Raw genomic sequence first — 16,648 nt, 5'->3', positions numbered from 1 at the left:
GGAAGTCCAATAATCTTAAAAAATGAAGAGCGATGACAGTAACACAGAGATCGCAGCTAATAAATACATTTAAACTGGAAGAAAGTGTAAAATCTCGATTTATTGAGCTGACCATAGAAAAATACAATCTTATTAAAATCATTAAAATAAAAAAAAAACCAGCATTAATATACATTTAACTGGGAGAAGGTCATTGAAATCCCTCGACATGGATTTTGCAGTTGCCACCAGGACGCGTGCCGTTTTCTGACGTGGTCGCGTTCTTAAGCCAGTTTGTGTTTCAGCAGCGTTGGGGATCGACCTCAGAAGAGCCAGAGATGAGATGTTGCCTTGTGTATTCCCAAATAAGCAGGGCAGCGCTCACGTGCACGTTGAGTGAACGGATGATCCCTTGCTGGGGGATTTCCACGCACACGTCTAACATCTGAAGCAAATTGGCAGGTATACCTTCACGCTCATTCCTGACAAACAAATGAAAAGGGGAGAAAACTGAGATGAGGAAAACCATCAGGTGACCTCTGTCACTGATCACAACAGAAATATTTGCTGCACGGCTCAAAACCTGCAGTTTTCATTGAATAATTCTAAAAATGCTAAATTGTAAGTGGCTAAGTTAGTCCAGTTTTATCTCCTATTGATTGCCAGAAGGATCGTTTTCTTACAGTTGGGTCCTGAGTAAATGAGAACTTGATGGTCCTGATCTGAGGATCCTGCGGACACTATTGATTACTCCTTGAATCAATGAGTGTTCTTCACAGTAAAAGGGTGATGTGATGAGCTGGATTTATCACAAGGGGAACTAGGTGAGATCAATTAGAGCTGTGCCATGCTGCGCCGCACCAAACATGGTTAATATTGACTCAAATCAGAAAAGATGTTTAAAAAATCCACATTAAGGATGGTGCTTCGTAGCAGTTTGCATAATTTATCTCCTGCGGCTTCTCCTCCGGGGGAACCAATTAGAGGCCGGCGTGCCCTGACAGGCTCACTGTGGAGGGAGAAGCTCATCCCAACAGGGAAACACACTGAACCAGCGAGATGGCATTTAGTAACTGTCAGTTTACATCTTTCTTGTGAATTGTGGAGGGGAATGTGTTTGTGTATGCTAACACTCTGATGGGACTGGAAATGACCAGGTGAAGCTGTCATACCCCAGAAGCAACAGTGTTTTCTCTGGAAACTGGTAGTGCTGGAGGCTCTGGCTATTGGCTGTCTGCTCCACTCCAACGATGCAGTACCCCTCATTCTTCTTCGCCTGTAGGAAGTCTGTGAGCTGCACAGGCTTCACCTGATGGACCAGCTTGCTCTTTAAGATCATGTAAATAAAGGTTTCCACCATACATAAAGTTCTAAGTCACCTCCATCAGAGGAAGCCACAGCTCAGACGAGACGCTCAGGGACTGGAAGTGTTTGTCGCTGACGTGGCGAAGGCTGTCCAGAACCAGGGCGCTGGCCCCAAAGATCTCACAGGTCCTGCACAGACCTGCAAACAAAAACAGCAAATAATAACATCAACTTACCGTAAACGTGAGCTTAAATGAATGTGATAAGTGTGACTTTCAGTCTAGCAATAGAAACATCTCTACAAGGGATACATGTGTAAACTACATCATCCAGTTTAATATTAGGTTTAAGGGAGCAGAAGAGCGGATAGTGATGCAGAGTTCTGCTAAGATCTAAAGAAACGTCGCTCATCACCTCCCAAATTGGTTGGCTTGTCAATAAGCGAGGCAACGACCACTAGGGCGCCGTGCTGCTTTCCCAGTCGAACAGCCCTCTGTTGTGGTCCCAGCTGAAGTTCTGCCTCCTGCTCCTGCAGCCCTGATTTCCAGGGAGTGATCTTCTTCTGCACCTCGGCCCAGCGGTCCTCTTTGCTCTGCTCGCCTGTGGTACCGAACCAATGAGGTAAAATAACAGAATGCTTTCTCCATGATTCTGGGAGTCGTCTTTGATTGATCTTTTTGACCTTTGTCTTGTTGGATCCAGTCTCCGGGCTGGTGATCCCTCAGGTCAGGAGCAGGATTTCTCAAAGGAAGTGACGGATTCTCAGAAAAAGTCACCAGGTTCTCAAACTTCCAGGGTGGAATCCACTCATCATCAGCCAAATCGGACAGATTTGGAAAAGTGTAAAATATGGTCTGGTGGGTGGGGGGGATAAATATTAGACAATATAGGTGCGTTTTAGCAAGTTTGGTCAGTTTAAACCAAAATTAGGGCACCTCGACACTGTAATCTCTGATAGGATGAAAGCAACCAAAGAAGAAATGTTCCTGAATCTTCACCCAATTCTTGTTGGCATTCCTAAATAGTGAGATAGCAAATCAGACTCAAATATATGACACAGGTTATAAACCTATTCTCATTAGGTGCACAGGCTCCTTCTCACCCAGTGCTCTGCATGGCCTCAGCCTGGTTCAGACAGGCCTTGACCACAGTGGACAGTCCAGCAAACCCATGTGGCCCTTCAGCTGCCCTGGCTTCAGCCAGACTCCACACCCTCTTCAGGGCCAGTAAGGCGTACAAACGAACACTAAAATTATGGTTGAAGCACCACTGCAGGATGACGTCCAGGGCTTTACCCAACTGTGCAGGCTTACAAACACACAAGAGACACGCAGAAGGAAGTGAAACATGACAAAAGACGGTTGGGGTTGGAGCTGACAGACCAGGAACATACCTGGTCCTGAAGCTTAGGCATGATGACGTTGAAATGAACGAGGACTGAGAGGAAAGTGCAGCTGCTTGTCTTCGTCTTTTCATGGTCCTGCATAGTGAAATCAATTGAAAATGTTGAAATAATCCAGCCAAACACAATGTCTTTACATGTCAAACATGAATGGAATCTCACCTTGCTAAAGCAGGTCCAGAAGTTGTCCATGTGGTGGGGATAGTACACCAGAATCAGAACCATCATCCACTCAATCAGGTACTTGACTGAGGCCTGGTTACTGCAGAAACCAGCTTCAAACACACGGTCCGCCACAGTGTCCACAAACTCCTGCACACATGCACATATGGTTCACAACACTGTCCACACACACACACACTCCTGCACACCACACACACACACACACAGTGTTCCGTACTGTGTTGGTGTGTAATTGGAATGATTATCTTACCTCTCTGAGTTTGGGCAGCAACAGCAGTAGTGTTTGCCACACTCTGTTTTTGACACGATGTTGCAGGGAGTTGCTATAGTAACGGACTTTTGATTGCGATATTTCGTTTTCCTGCAGGGATACAGAAGGGTGGGCAGAGCGAGATAATGAAGCTGCCGTTAGACTGGAAATGATGATCGACTCACCATGCCCGTGTCATGTGTAATTAATGATATAAAGCAACAAGTATTTGTACATAAACACTGTGCATCAAATGGTGTTTATAGCTTAGAAACTGGTTATAGCTTCCCCACAGACGAGAGGATAAGATGTTTACAAGCTTCAACATGAAATGTACTCTGGGATGTAGACCTGGAGAGGGCACCCCACCGAAGGACCTTCCCTCCAGGTTACACTGTCATTGCCCCTGTGAGCATTAAAGCTCTCCACTAGAACAAAGGGGTCATCAGCAGTAGCGCTCACGAGCCTCCCATCCGAGGACTCCAAAAAGGGGGGGTACTTGAACTGCCGTTTGGTGCAGGCAGGCTACCCTCCCATCCACTGCCCCGTGTCTGTACACGGGGCAGTGTGTTGAAGCAGATCCTACTATATTCAGTCGGAACCACTTGTCTTCAAGCAACAGCTTCGGCTCTTTCCTTGCCAGAAAAATGGGATTTCACATCCCTAGACCTAACATCTGTAACACAGGATCATCCTCTCATGGGTGGCGAGCCCATGTGAAGGGAGACCAAGGTTTCTTTGGCCTGTGTCTGCCCTGTCACCTACATCCGTGCGAGGGAAAAACTGGATCAGTTTTGCTTCAACCAAACATGTAGAAAGGTCAGACTTAATACTGGTCCCTGAGATATTAGCATATTCATTCTCTCATTTGGGTTCCTTGTGAATTTTGGTGTTCAGGATTTAAATGCAAATGTTTCCATCTATACCTTTTCTAACAGATCTGTAACCAGTTTCTCCATCAACCTTTGATGCAGCACATTAGAAGAGTCCAGGTGGCTGAGGAAGGCCAGGATACACGTGCGGGGCAGGTGATCGTCCCTGTTCTCACTGTCAAAGCAGTCAGCGTTAGTGCAGAGTTAGAGCCCCTGGTGGCAACATTCTGAATCACATCCAAGGAGAGACTGTCTGGTCTGCAGTCATGATTAGTGCAGTTTACCTGGAAACAGCCACATTGGCGCCGCACGCTTCGCCGAGCTGCTCCACGTATGTTTGAACATCCTGGATGAGCCTATGAAAGAGAGACGGGTTCTTAGAAAAGCCTCATGATATAGTTTAATAAATGCTGCTAATGATTACCTCTGATCTCTCCTGAACACTGGTCCATAGACACAAGCCTCAGTGATAATGTTAACGTGATTAAAAACACTAGAAAACATAATGTCAGCTGTGTTGTTGCTGACTCGGTCGGCCGGTAGCCACAGCTGACAGCAGTGCTGGAGCAGCACACCAAAAACTCCGCTCTTTGACTGAGACAGCTCCATCAGCTCACTGGCAATCTAAAAAAAAAAGCATGTGTAAGTTCAATGTACTGCATATGCTGCAATATCCAACAGGATCATTTTTTCCAACCTGTCTCAATGTAGTGACAAGTGTCGGGGCTTGAGAGTCTGTCAGCTGCAGCAGTTTGTGATGGAATGTCATGGAGATGAAGCCTTTCAGGGCAGGCCAGAAGTCGTGGGCATTAGTGCTGAGCCCCTGCACCAGCCTCCAGCTCAGAGTCACAGCCTCCACACAAAGCAGTTCATCATGGAACAGAAGCTGCAACACCACAGCGGAAACTTCATGAGGCTCAGCGGTTTGAAAATGCCTGCAGTAACTGCAGATTAGGTGGAACGACTCATTTCCAAAGGCTCACCTGTGGCAGCACTGTCTTCATAAAGGTGAGCAAAGGCAGCACAAGGTCACTGGGTAGCAGAGCCAGGGCCTCCACACTGCAGCTCAGAGCAGCCTTCAGAGTCTCCGGCACTCTGGAAACCTCTACAGAGTCAGGAACTCCAACAGCCTTAATCAGGAAGCTCAGACAAATCCACTGGTGTCGTAGGAAACCGGCAGAGACCCGTCCCCAGTCTTGCAGCATTTCTGCATCGCTGTCCAAAAAGACTTCTATTGTGAGTCTATTTATAACGATTCATCCTTGTGTTTAAAACTACTTTCAACTCCTACCCTAGAGCGTCTCCAGTATCTGGCTTTTGCAGGGGTGTGTTAAAGTTTCCCAATCCGGGCAGACATTCAGAGGAAGTTGACATCTGACTGTAGAAGTACTCATTCAGTGTTTTCAGTGGAGCAATGGTTTCTGACTGAAGAGCAATCACTTCCTCCTCCAGAAGACCACATACCATACCCAGGGACGCCATGGCAATGACTTTAGCCACCTGGTTTGCCAATGAGTTCACCTAGCGAGTAAAAAAGGACTCAAATAATGAACTGACAGTCTTTTGGGCTGTATTTTTGTACACTGTAACATTATGATCATGTACCTGTTTGTTTGTTTCCCGCAAGACATCCAGACCGTGATGAAGGATTTTAGGGAAACAGTTTTGCTGAATTTTACCGCAGAACTCGGGTAGAGAATGGTACATGACCACCAGCTGCTGAAGGACACTCAGGTACAGGTCTGCTCGCTCTACATCGTACAGCTGTCATCAAATAATCACAAAAATTCATCACATCCAGGAGCTGTTGTTGCTACTGCAGTAGTTGTTGTTGTCTTTACCTCCTGCAGCTCTCCGAGTACTCGTCTCATTATAAACTCCTGGACTGGATCAATAACTCCCAAAATAAGCTTCTCAATGACTGCCATCACTTTATCAGCTGCGAAGAGAAGAATGAGTCAGAAGGTGTCACCGATATCTGACAGGTTCCATTTTTATGTCCTAGCTGGTCTTAATGATAATAAAAAAGGACCTTGCACTTCATCCTTGTGGATACTAAAATCTAAATGTCTATTGCTTCAATACAGATTAGTACAGAATAGCGTGAGTGTTTGCTCTGTGTCTCAAACTAAACTAAAGCCGCCTGCTCGTTTTTCCAGACCTTGTTCCTCTCCAGTATGCTGCCATCTTGGTGTTGTTCCATGCTGGAGAAGTCCAAGCATGAGCTGCAGGCATTTGTCACTCTTGCGCACAGGCAGGTAGATATTTGTGCTGACTTTGCTCAGCGTTTCCAGCAGCGGAGACAGAAGAGACTCCAGGCTCTCACTGATCTCTATCCCAGCTCGTTTACTTTCCACATCCACACACAGCAGAATGGCCCTGGACAGTTTATCGGCCTCTTTTGGGTTTGGTAAGCGCTCCGTTTGACCTGAGGAGTTGGAACCCTGACTTAACTCAAAGGCATCACATCTTATTCAAACAAATACTAATGTCAGACATACCATTACTAGCAGGGACTCTGAGATAAGTCTCTATCTCATGCTGGATGTAGCTTCTTACAGTATCAGTTGTATCTGGAGTTGTAGGCTTGAAATTGCCTTCATTGTCTGAAAGCCAGACACAAACCTGTGGCGATATTAAAAATACCCATAAACCAGAGCTTTAACAGTGACTCAGCTGTTTTATTGAGACAGATTCCTACTGCAGCCCACCTGATTCCACGTCTGAGTGTCTCTACAGAGCGACTCATCCGCGCGAAAATCCGTCAGAAATTTAAAAACATCATCCAGGCTCACTGAGCTCTGCAACAAGACATTTCAGACATACATTAGTCATTCTAAAGCTTTATTAGAGTTATATTGGAATTCAAATACGGCAACCTTAAAAAAAAAGTGAATTCCTTTAAGCTAATTCATATTGTAATTACAATGTCATAATACAATTTATTAAAGTTTTTGCTTCTATTTGTGTATTACCACATCTGTGAGCTGGAGGGCGCTGTTTAACAGGAAGCACTGGGCAGCGCCTCGCAACAGGACTTGATGAGTGATCATGGTGCAGCGCAGAACCTCCCTGTGAAATGCAGCCGGTTAGGACACAATTGTTCACTGGAAGTAGCGAGTACGACACAGTTTAACTGTGAGGATGTGGAGGCACCTGAGAGCAGCAAGCCCATCGGTCCCTAGCAGTGGACTCGGGGGGAGTTTGGACAGAGCCTGGGAGAGGAAGAGGAGGGGAACCGCACACCAGTGTTTTGAGCAAAGCGCCCGGATCATCTTCAGCAAAATATGGCCTAAAGAACAATTGAAGAGAGACAATTGAGCAAGGAGACGATGTCTCAAGTTATCACCTAATGAGTGTGAACATTTTTGTACCTCTATGCTGTGATGGCAGGCTGCTGAAGAAGGTAACCATGAAGACCTGGAGTTTGGCTCCGAGCTCAGGACAGTCTCCTACGCTCTGCCCAGCCGATCTACACATTCACATGTGCCATGAGATGAAATACTTATTTTTCCTTATTTGCTCGGTGCGACAGTTGAAAATGTCCGCACCTGTTGAAGAGCGAGGATTCTGATAAAACATCCATCAAAGAGCTTGTGATGAACTGTTGAGCAAAAACAGCAGAGCGGTGAAGTTCAAACGATGGTGGCCACAGTACTCGGGAACGGTGCGCGAGCTTGTACCTGAGAAAAGGCCAAAGCAAATCCTGGCTGCTGCAGGACCTGCAGCTGGAGCAGATGACACACCCCCTCCCTCATTAATGATTTATTCTCACTGTGGAACATCCGCTGGTACACACACAGTAGCCAGGAAGGATGGAAGAGACCTTGAGCTGAAGCTGCAACAAGAACAGGCCACTGACGTAGAAGCCGGGCAAGGACCAAACCGATGACGCTTTACCTTGACTGTCGTTCACCGTCGTTTGGATCAGAGCATCTATCCTGTTCAGAACCGGCCGGACAACGTGAACCTGTGGAAACGGGCGTCAAAAAAGGCCGCAAATGGGGATGCGATCTGATGTGGACGATCCAACCGAGCTGGTAGGATTTTCTACCTGATTTTCCTCCAGGGTCTCCATCACCAGCACAAAATCCTCCCAGAATTCTCGAAGCAACTCTCTCCTGTGAGGGGTCCACCTGAACAAAAGCTCCTCTGAAAAACATCAGACCCAGCCAGAAACGAGAAGATGCACCACCAACCGAATATGCGCCTGCGACAATAAGAACAAAAGTGAGCCGTTTTACCACCTCTGGAGGTAGACGGAGGACATTCCACCCCCTCATCTTCTGACAAAGCCAAGCACTTCTTCAGCAGGTACAGCGCTCTCTTGCGAGACACACTGTCTCTGTGCATCAGTCCGTCCTGAACCATCATCCAGAACTGAGGAGACAGCCGGGGATCACTGCAGGAGGGGAAGCTGCGAGGTCCCATGATGTGATCTGACAGGACGGTCAGACACAGTAGTGTCCGCTCTGTGACCGCTGGGGAGCGTTCAGTGGAATACCAGCAGCACAGGTCATCCAGGATGCATTTCAGGATGCTTCCTAAGGTCTCGCCACTGCTGCAGCCCAGGAGAGGCACCAGCAGCCTGGTCATGACCTTTGAGACCAGGGCATCGGGTAATGTTCTGATGCTGGACAGGGCAGAGGAGAGGATGGAGAGAGGGAGCTGCTCGCTTTTCCAGAGAGAAGGTAGGAGAGCAGCCATGACCTCGCAGGCCACCTCCACACCGAGTCGCCCCGGACCGGGCGTCTCCTCCTCTGACACGGAGAGCGACGGGAGAACAGACAGCGCTAAAGTTTCTGGTCCACTTTCCTCACAAAGGGGGACACAAGCGCTTAAGAGCCGGCATGCAGAGGCGATGCTCTCCCTCTGCCGCATGCAGTCGCTACCATGGAGCGATAACGCTGAAAACAACGGTAAGCATTGCTGCCACATAACAGAGTGGATTTTTTCTTTGATAAGTTCTCGGTTGGCCTCCGTAAATCGGGCCGTGTCACCATCGGCCATAGAACTTCCGAGGCCGTCAATCAAAGCTGTCAGCGCATCCACCCGCTCCGTTCCCGGCCATGAGTCGCTCGACCAGGAAAGAGACTCGAACAGACGCTCGTAATCAGGTGAACTGGACAAAACCGCGTTCATTAAAATAGAATACATTTTAGGGGACGAGCAAACGCTTTGATACCGTTAGACTTGGCTTGCGCAGCTGCTCCCTCTCCCACACGTTTTTCAGAGATGCATGTAAACTTCCGCAAACGTAATCTTCAACTCTCGCGAGAGGATGTCGTGACAACGGACGGTGACCACTCTTTAAGAGAACTAAAAATAAATACTGAAAGATTTACTGAAATACTGAAAAATTTAGTTATTAATTGTATTTTAATTGGGGTTTTTTGAAAATTATAAAACAGACATTGTACAACAGAAACAAGTTCATTATTGTAAGTTGAAAATGTTGTTCATACATTATTGGCATCGACCAAAAAGTTAATTTTTCCACATTTGTTCATATCGTTGAAAAACAGCTCTTCTTTTACAAAACAGTTATTTACAAGGCAGAGAGAAACAAAGTCCAAGCACTTTCTTTTGGTGGTTACGTCATATAAAAAAATAGTGCAGAATCATTATAGACTTTCTAGTTACAGAAATAGTGCTTAACTAATAATACTTTCCTGCTGTAATCACAATTATGGAGGAAAATAGGAAAGCTTTGGATGAATACAATAACAGCTGTAAAGAAAAGAAAAAATTAATTTTTAAACCCAAGAATCTCCACTGTTGTTGCAGGCCAATAGGAAAAGTGTGACAGACCTTATTATCGAAGTATACAAAAGAGGACAAACAGTTACGTAACAAAAATGTCCTTGATTTTAAAAATTGAAATTTAAGGTGTTTATCAACTGTATATATCCAGAATAAAATGTAAGAGTATCAAAATCGTAAAATTGTACCAACATTGAGACATTTTTTGCTGTTCCAACAGCACCAAGTTTACACAATACAAACAATAAAAATGGTTTTGCAAAAATGCAGAATATTATAAAAATGTGCTATTATGTACACAATATACAAGATGAATAAATATGTTCTGGCTGAATGAAATGCTGCAAAATGACATAATAAAAAAGAAGAATCTGTCCTAACAATGCTACTGGTAGCACCATTTGGAAATTTAGAAATTCCATTCAAAGTATAAATTCGAGGAACTGTTCGTCATCCAACACGTCCAAGGAGAGGCAGTTAGAAGACCTGTGGCCATAGAAAGAAGCTTTGGCTGGGCAGTCTAAAGTGGGGAAATGGTTGTAATTAGCAGGCAACTTCCTAGTCGTGGCGGCATCTTGTAGACCGAATGTGTAACTATGGGATGAATCAGGTGACAGAGTTGTTCCCAAGGGTGCTTGAAGAGGCAGCAGACGTACATCATCTAGACTGTGGCTTTGTCGATCCACACAAACTTGACTTTTCGGTTTCAGCACCTGGAATAGAGGCACAAGGCAAAGACAGTCAGAAATGCATTAGCAAGCACCAGGCAGTGGGAAATAAGGGTAACTGACCTGATTTAACAAATCTTTACTGTATATTTTTCCATCATGTTCAGTATTATTGGGGTCAGACTTGCCATCTTCTACGAGGCCAAAAGAGTTTGACAATTTATGCGACGTTCTTTACACTGGTGGAATGACCTTTTTAAATGTTTGTATAATATCCTGCAAAATTCAATTACTTGGCAACTGAGTCCTGGACAGGTCTGTGCAGTCCACGGACACTCCTTCAAGAAGATCGGCAAGTTTGAACATCCGATCAGAATCACGGGCTTCCGATGTGCTTCCAACACTGGTATGGACCTCTAGAATATCAAAGAAAACCAAAAAAAAATCTGTAAAACAAATTTCGTGAACACACCAAATTGCCAAGGACACGCAAGGCATATGTGGATGCACACCTTCCTCCTTCCAGCCATCATCCTGTGCTTGAGCTTTGCTCCCTGCCTCAAACCCTGAGGTAGAGGAGCTGGCGCAGCTCGCTGCTGAGCTCAACCTCTTTTCTACCGGCTGGTGACTGTCCTCCTCCATGGAGGCGATCTCTGTGGAAATGCTGTGTTGTCGGGCATCAGCTTCGATTCCGGAGCTGCTGGTGGAGTGTCGGGACAGACCGGGGCTGCTCTCGCTACCATGAGGGTCCAAGTCCAGGTCATCACTGATGTACGACTCTCTGTAACGCTTTTTCTCTGAAATATATAAAAGGCATTTAAAACACACAAAATCACAGTGTCATCTATTTATCTTGGAATTAAGGGCCAATTATCGCTAATGATCCTGTTCTTGTATTCACTCAGCACCTTCGCTCTCCTCCAGCTGGCGCAGGTGTTTGAGGGCAGGCTGGAGGCTTCGGTAGATGCGGTGGCTGCTGCTCAGGTGCAGGAGGAGGTGACGAGAGCGGAACGATGACCCCGTGTAGTAAACCAGCTTCCTGGCTGACGGCAAGCCATCTGGCTGGATCTCAAATTTCTTTCCCTGAATAGGAGAACAAATGAGCTAAAGCCAACTCATGCAACAGTGTAACAGAAATGACTCGTGCTTACCAGGAAAGTGAGACGCCCCACGTGTGCCCAAGGAAAGTCATACAGCAGCTGCCGTATGTTGTTGGCCTCCTATAACACATAAACAGCCATTAACACATCATCAGAAACCGATTATGATGTGAAATACTTGAGCATGTTTTTAAACAGTAGTGATCGATATTCAGTGGTCTTTGTGTTCAGCTAAGCCATCTGGAGCTGGAAAAGAGGCCAAAGGCTTCTCAAGGTATCTCACGGTCTGCTGGCTCTCTAATCAGCCAGGCCCGCAACCCTAATCCACTCCCCCCAGATGGCCCCTGACAGACAGATCAAACGACTCACAGCCACAGCAGACAGCTCCTATCTCCTGATACACTGCTGTTGGGGGCAAGCCCACACATTCCTCACGCATCTAGTCAACGTCTTAGCGGCGAACACGAGATTGAATATTTGAGCGAACGCAGATTCACGCTCGCGTGCTCACACACTGACGTATACCTCGTGCGTTAATAACGCACTTATACTGGTACGCACCTGATAAACCTGCATTCCTCGCAGGGTCAGCCCCAGCAAAGCTGTTCCTCTCTCTTCCTTTTTGTCCTGGACAAATGAATGATGGTATGTCAGAAAGGCATCCGAGTGGTTCAGATAAGATGGCAAATTCACAGTTGAGCCCCCACTTCTAGAGCCCTGGGAGACCCTCTCCTGCTGCTAACAACAAATTAAAAGGGGGGAGCACATTACGCAACAGATGGGCTAGCCTTCAAAATATCACCCAGGAGATGAGCGACAATGACCGATGAGTTGCGTAACCGAGACGTGGCAATTTGTCTGACACCACTCAAAACGAGCTGAAGGGAATTACGGCTGTGTTGGGAGAGACTATTCTGGGCAGAGGGGAGGCAGTGAACGGATAATCACCTCAAATACAAATCACCCCCAAAAGTTAAACACTCACCATAACGCATGATGAAACGATATAAATATCCACACGAGTCATACTAACCGCTATCACCATAATCTCTGCTGCAAACTCATGACTCATAGCAATTTGTTTGAATTACTAACAGATAAGAAGTTGACTTATGACCTTGTGCAGTCGGTAGAAAATGACAGGTACATCCTCGAGTCGACAAGCCTCCCTGATGAAGAGCAGGGTGGCATCACGTGTAGACATGCCCCACTGTTCCTGATGAACTTTGGGCCCATGGCAGAGGAGATAGTTTATGCCCCTTTTAGCTATAATCTATGGAAGGAAAGTGGAACACAGATTCTTATTAAAGAAATTAAATATATTACAGAACTGAAACACAACATGAAGTTTAGGTTCTTAGGCTCCACCTACCCAGGGAGGAAAGTACTGTTTGGGTTCAAAATAAGGCTTAAGCTCTGTATTGTTGTCCACTGGGTGATCGCCGAGGTCGGCCTGCATGGCGTAACCCGCCAGCTGGAAGTACACCTCCTCCTGCTGTCGACACTCGGAGCGAAGTACTCGCTCTCTTAGGTCAGAGTAGTAGAGGTGCCGTGCCTTTCGTTCACTGGTACCGGCAGAAGGAAAAACAACATGGGGTGGTTGTGGACAGGCCAAAAGGTCAGAAAGGGAAGAATGATGGAGGTGATCCAATGGTTAAGATGTATGAACATACCTACAGTATATAACATAATAGAATACACAACATACCTAAAGAGTCTACCGTTTTCAATGTAGAACTGCACTTTGAGACAGAGAATTAGAGGCAAAGGTCTCTTCTGTAAGCTCTATAGAAAAGAAAAGCATTTTTGATTATTTGTTTTAAATTTGTTCAGCAAAAGGGAGAAACAGGTCATCTCACCTTCCCCAAATCCTGCTTCCAATCCTTAGGAAAGTACTTGGACAGTTTCTCTTCCATGTCCAAAAATGTATGCTCATTATCTGGAAGGACAATCAGGAAACAAGCAGATAGTTAACAAGCAGACACATAATAATGCAGCCAAGCGTAAACAATGGACGGATAATAGCATTCATTGTGCGTGAAATGAAAAGTTCCAGAGTCAGCATACGAAGGAGCAATAAAACAACATAAACACCCCTGGTACTACCACCATAGTGGTTGGTTAAACTTTTTTTGTTGTTGCTATTTTGTAAACCCTTTAATATCTAAAGCCATTTACCTAAACTTTATGTTCCTGGAATGAGGATGTTGGATCTCTCTCTGTCTGGTCTTATGAGTCATGGCGAGAACATGTTCTACTGGATCCTCCTTATCTCTTTTGTTCGACTTTGTGTAGCCAAATTATGCACCCTGAGCCGTTTCACAACTGCTCCCTTCCAACGGTCTATCCTTCTCTCCATTCAGTCTCTCGCTCCACCTCTGATTCATTCCCGCTCCTTCACCTCTCCTTCTTTAGAGGCCTCTGAGTGAGAGTTGAGTCAGGAGGCCCGTGTCATTGTGACACGTCCACCCACCTCCTTTCCATCCACTTCCACCCTCCTCTTCCCATCAGTTCGCATCCCTCCCCTTGGTAAAGATGAGGAATGCAAGGGTGCATTCCAGGCTTAATGAAGTTAATATTGCAGGAATGCTGGTTTAAGTGATCGCTCAACCAACACCACAAAAACAAAAGGCTGCTTGTTCAAGCGGCGAGCCATCGAGACCATCGAGGCATTTCAACGTATTTGGACAAAGAAAGCAAACGAGACCACAAAGAAAAACAAAACAAAAGAAGTTTGCTTAATTGCTGAAGTGGATTACAACATCCTCCAATGCAAAGCTTTTAATTTACCAACATAATTGAGAGAACTCTTTATAGAAGCAGTGTGACCAGTTTGTCTCTGTTGAAAGGTGTCAGGGAACAGCGAGCTCACCTTTCACCACCGTGAGGCCGAAGAAGTGCAGCTCTTTGATTCCGAGAAGCTCCTCCACCCGACTGAAAACGTCTTGACCCGTGGACTTTGGCTGGAGCAGGTGAGGAAACAAAAGCATCCATAGTCAAAAGAAAGTCTGCAGCAAAGAGGAAACACGACTGGAGGAAGGTCAAGGGTGCAGGGCCGTGATACTATAAGCACTCACCCCGACAGTGACGTCCAGCTGGTCTTTGTTGGGGAGGAGAACGCAGATTGTTCTCTCTTGCTTTACCGAAGTGGACATTACGCCCGGTGTGCAGTGGAGCCGAGTACTCCCTCTCTCTGTTAAACTGCTTCACAGGTTTCTGGCCTCTTTCATCCGTCTTCTATCCATAATGCATCTGAAATAAGATGACGTCACAAAAGAGCTTCACTCAATTTCATCAAACTGACAGAAAACAGGGCAGGGAGCACAAGAAAGGATGCATGTTGCAACCACTACACCCGAATAAATGACCATGGCGGACAGAGCGAGGGTGGTACCAGGCTGATCTGATTACCATCTCAGTATCAGATAATCAGGTTAATTACTGCTGTGCACCAGCTCCGATCCCCTTATATCTAGCTTTGGATTATTATCAGTTAAAGAAGGGTTGAAAATACAGGACAGGATGAAGATAAACTTTATCTGAAGGAGATAAAAGCCTCCAGGCAAGATACAGACACATGCATCATGTTTTGGTCATGTCATACAGCAAAATCTTCAGAGAGACGGTGCAGGGAGGAAAAAAGACAGGACAGGGAGAGATAAATCATTAAGAATTTAAAATCAAAGGAGCAAAAAATGGTGAATGTTCCACATAAAGTTTTGTCTGCCAATATGATTTATGGGCATGTTCAAACACAGCCTGTCAGAACAACAAATAAGAAACCTGAAATACCAGTACCTACAACTTCTGATTCAAAATCACACCGAAAAAAAAAAAAAGCGTCTCGCCGTTTCACACTGCCACAAAAAGAGCACAAAGGAATCCCCTCTGGTGTATTTATTATGCATTTCTATTAATTTAGATAAAACCTGCAGATGCGAACAATCAATGCAACACATTAAGAAATCAAGAATGAGCCCTCATGGGTTAAGATTCCATAAAAACTGGTGGGTTGGGTTCATTGCTTGTTTGGTCGTACAAAACAAAGCATTTACAATAATAATAATTATTCTAATAATAATTCTAAGGTTACAGTCCATAACTAAACTAGTAAAAACAGTAACTAGTAGTGGTGGTTACATTGCATCAATTATGCATGAAAAATACCTGTTAGCCGCAAAAACTTCCATATAAAGTGCACATTTTTGCTCTGTATTCCAACAAGTGTCGTTACTTCCAGCTTCAACAAGGGTCCCTGTTGGAGCTGCTGCTACTGCTGACCAGGGGGAAGCCTAGCATCACATGAGAGCAGCCATCTGTATGTTTTAATTCCTCTGCAGGACTGTTCTAATCCTTACTACCGAGCACGGCTGCAAACTGTTGGAAAAACATTAACTGAGCCCTGGAAGCGCTCCCAGAATCCCAGCGCCACAAAACAACGCACCGTATTCTACTATTTATGGGTATATATCACCCTGTTTGTGAGGGATTTACAACCAATGGGAGATAACGCTAAGCTGCAGTAAACAACACTTTAAAGCCTTTCCAGCTCCCTGCAGAATTCCCGTTTCCCGTAAACAGAAGCGCGGATCCTTCCATGGATGAGAACTAAAGCAACAAGTGCATCACTAAGTCCAAGAACTCGGGTACTTCACGAAAAATGGACTTACCATTACTTTAGACGTGGTGAACGGATTCAAAATTCTCGTTTTTCTTCCTTGGTAGCCTTATGTTAAGTATAAAAAGGCGTTTGAACTGGAATATTTCAAACTTATTCTGTACCAACCGCCTGTCTCTCCCCCACCCCGTCGCGTGCTGTAACTTTTTAAACCACTGCGGAGCTCGAACGCTTGGGCCATACCATCTCGGACAGTTGTGGGGGTGGTTTACTGTGGAATTCTGTTGGAAATGTTTGACCAAATGTTATTTTTCCCCACAGTAATACTGTTAATAGAAACATATCTTGTTTAATAAACATTCTTAAGCGAATATAATTTAACAGTTTGATGATTTAATACACGATCCAACAGATGATACCCCTTTCAGGGCGACGGTATAACGGTCTGGTGCTAATTAGAGGTCCTAACAGAACTCTTAACCACACATGAGTGGGTTTCTTACAATTG

General features: G+C 45.4%; 2 protein-coding genes across 7 annotated transcripts; both read right to left on the bottom strand.

The window, feature by feature from the left end:
- Nucleotides 1-80: 80 nt before the first annotated feature.
- Nucleotides 81-9,258, bottom strand: tarbp1 (TAR (HIV-1) RNA binding protein 1). 5 transcript variants are annotated; one of them, XM_029834626.1, is made up of 29 exons: nucleotides 8,239-9,258; nucleotides 8,046-8,143; nucleotides 7,892-7,961; nucleotides 7,675-7,829; nucleotides 7,543-7,595; nucleotides 7,366-7,463; nucleotides 7,148-7,283; nucleotides 6,967-7,063; nucleotides 6,703-6,792; nucleotides 6,493-6,616; nucleotides 6,153-6,419; nucleotides 5,833-5,930; nucleotides 5,597-5,755; nucleotides 5,283-5,512; nucleotides 4,975-5,206; nucleotides 4,689-4,877; nucleotides 4,416-4,615; nucleotides 4,276-4,347; nucleotides 4,046-4,166; nucleotides 3,120-3,230; nucleotides 2,849-2,998; nucleotides 2,678-2,764; nucleotides 2,387-2,592; nucleotides 2,220-2,301; nucleotides 1,967-2,138; nucleotides 1,699-1,884; nucleotides 1,359-1,483; nucleotides 1,152-1,288; nucleotides 81-461 (listed from the first exon to the last, which is right to left on the bottom strand). In XM_029834626.1, exons 1-29 carry the CDS (start codon nucleotides 9,146-9,148, stop codon nucleotides 281-283), a joined length of 4,836 nt encoding a protein of 1,611 aa, XP_029690486.1. In that variant the 5' UTR covers nucleotides 9,149-9,258; the 3' UTR covers nucleotides 81-280. The 5 variants fall into 5 exon arrangements, with proteins under 5 accessions (XP_029690486.1, XP_029690489.1, XP_029690487.1 ...); XM_029834629.1 differs by lacking the exon at nucleotides 7,543-7,595 and having other exon boundaries at nucleotides 7,767-7,829; nucleotides 8,239-8,413; XM_029834627.1 differs by lacking the exon at nucleotides 7,543-7,595 and having other exon boundaries at nucleotides 7,767-7,829; nucleotides 8,046-8,381.
- A 92-nt stretch (nucleotides 9,259-9,350) lies between these two features.
- zgc:172136 (FERM domain-containing protein 6) lies at nucleotides 9,351-16,384 on the bottom strand. 2 transcript variants are annotated; one of them, XM_011603427.2, is made up of 14 exons: nucleotides 16,193-16,384; nucleotides 14,600-14,774; nucleotides 14,395-14,485; nucleotides 13,382-13,461; nucleotides 13,231-13,307; nucleotides 12,895-13,087; nucleotides 12,640-12,795; nucleotides 12,084-12,149; nucleotides 11,574-11,642; nucleotides 11,331-11,505; nucleotides 10,935-11,219; nucleotides 10,716-10,838; nucleotides 10,546-10,616; nucleotides 9,351-10,467 (listed from the first exon to the last, which is right to left on the bottom strand). In XM_011603427.2, the coding sequence occupies exons 2-14, from the start codon at nucleotides 14,675-14,677 to the stop codon at nucleotides 10,177-10,179; spliced, it is 1,755 nt and encodes a 584-aa protein (XP_011601729.2). In that variant the 5' UTR covers nucleotides 14,678-14,774; nucleotides 16,193-16,384; the 3' UTR covers nucleotides 9,351-10,176. The 2 variants fall into 2 exon arrangements, with proteins under 2 accessions (XP_011601729.2, XP_029690494.1); XM_029834634.1 differs by lacking the exon at nucleotides 10,546-10,616 and having other exon boundaries at nucleotides 10,261-10,467.
- Between the last annotated feature and the right edge of the window lie 264 nt (nucleotides 16,385-16,648).

The sequence above is a fragment of the Takifugu rubripes genome, chromosome 4 (assembly GCF_901000725.2).
Source record: "Takifugu rubripes chromosome 4, fTakRub1.2, whole genome shotgun sequence".
Lineage (NCBI taxonomy): Eukaryota > Metazoa > Chordata > Actinopteri > Tetraodontiformes > Tetraodontidae > Takifugu > Takifugu rubripes.
This window is presented reverse-complemented; position numbering and strand designations above follow the sequence as displayed.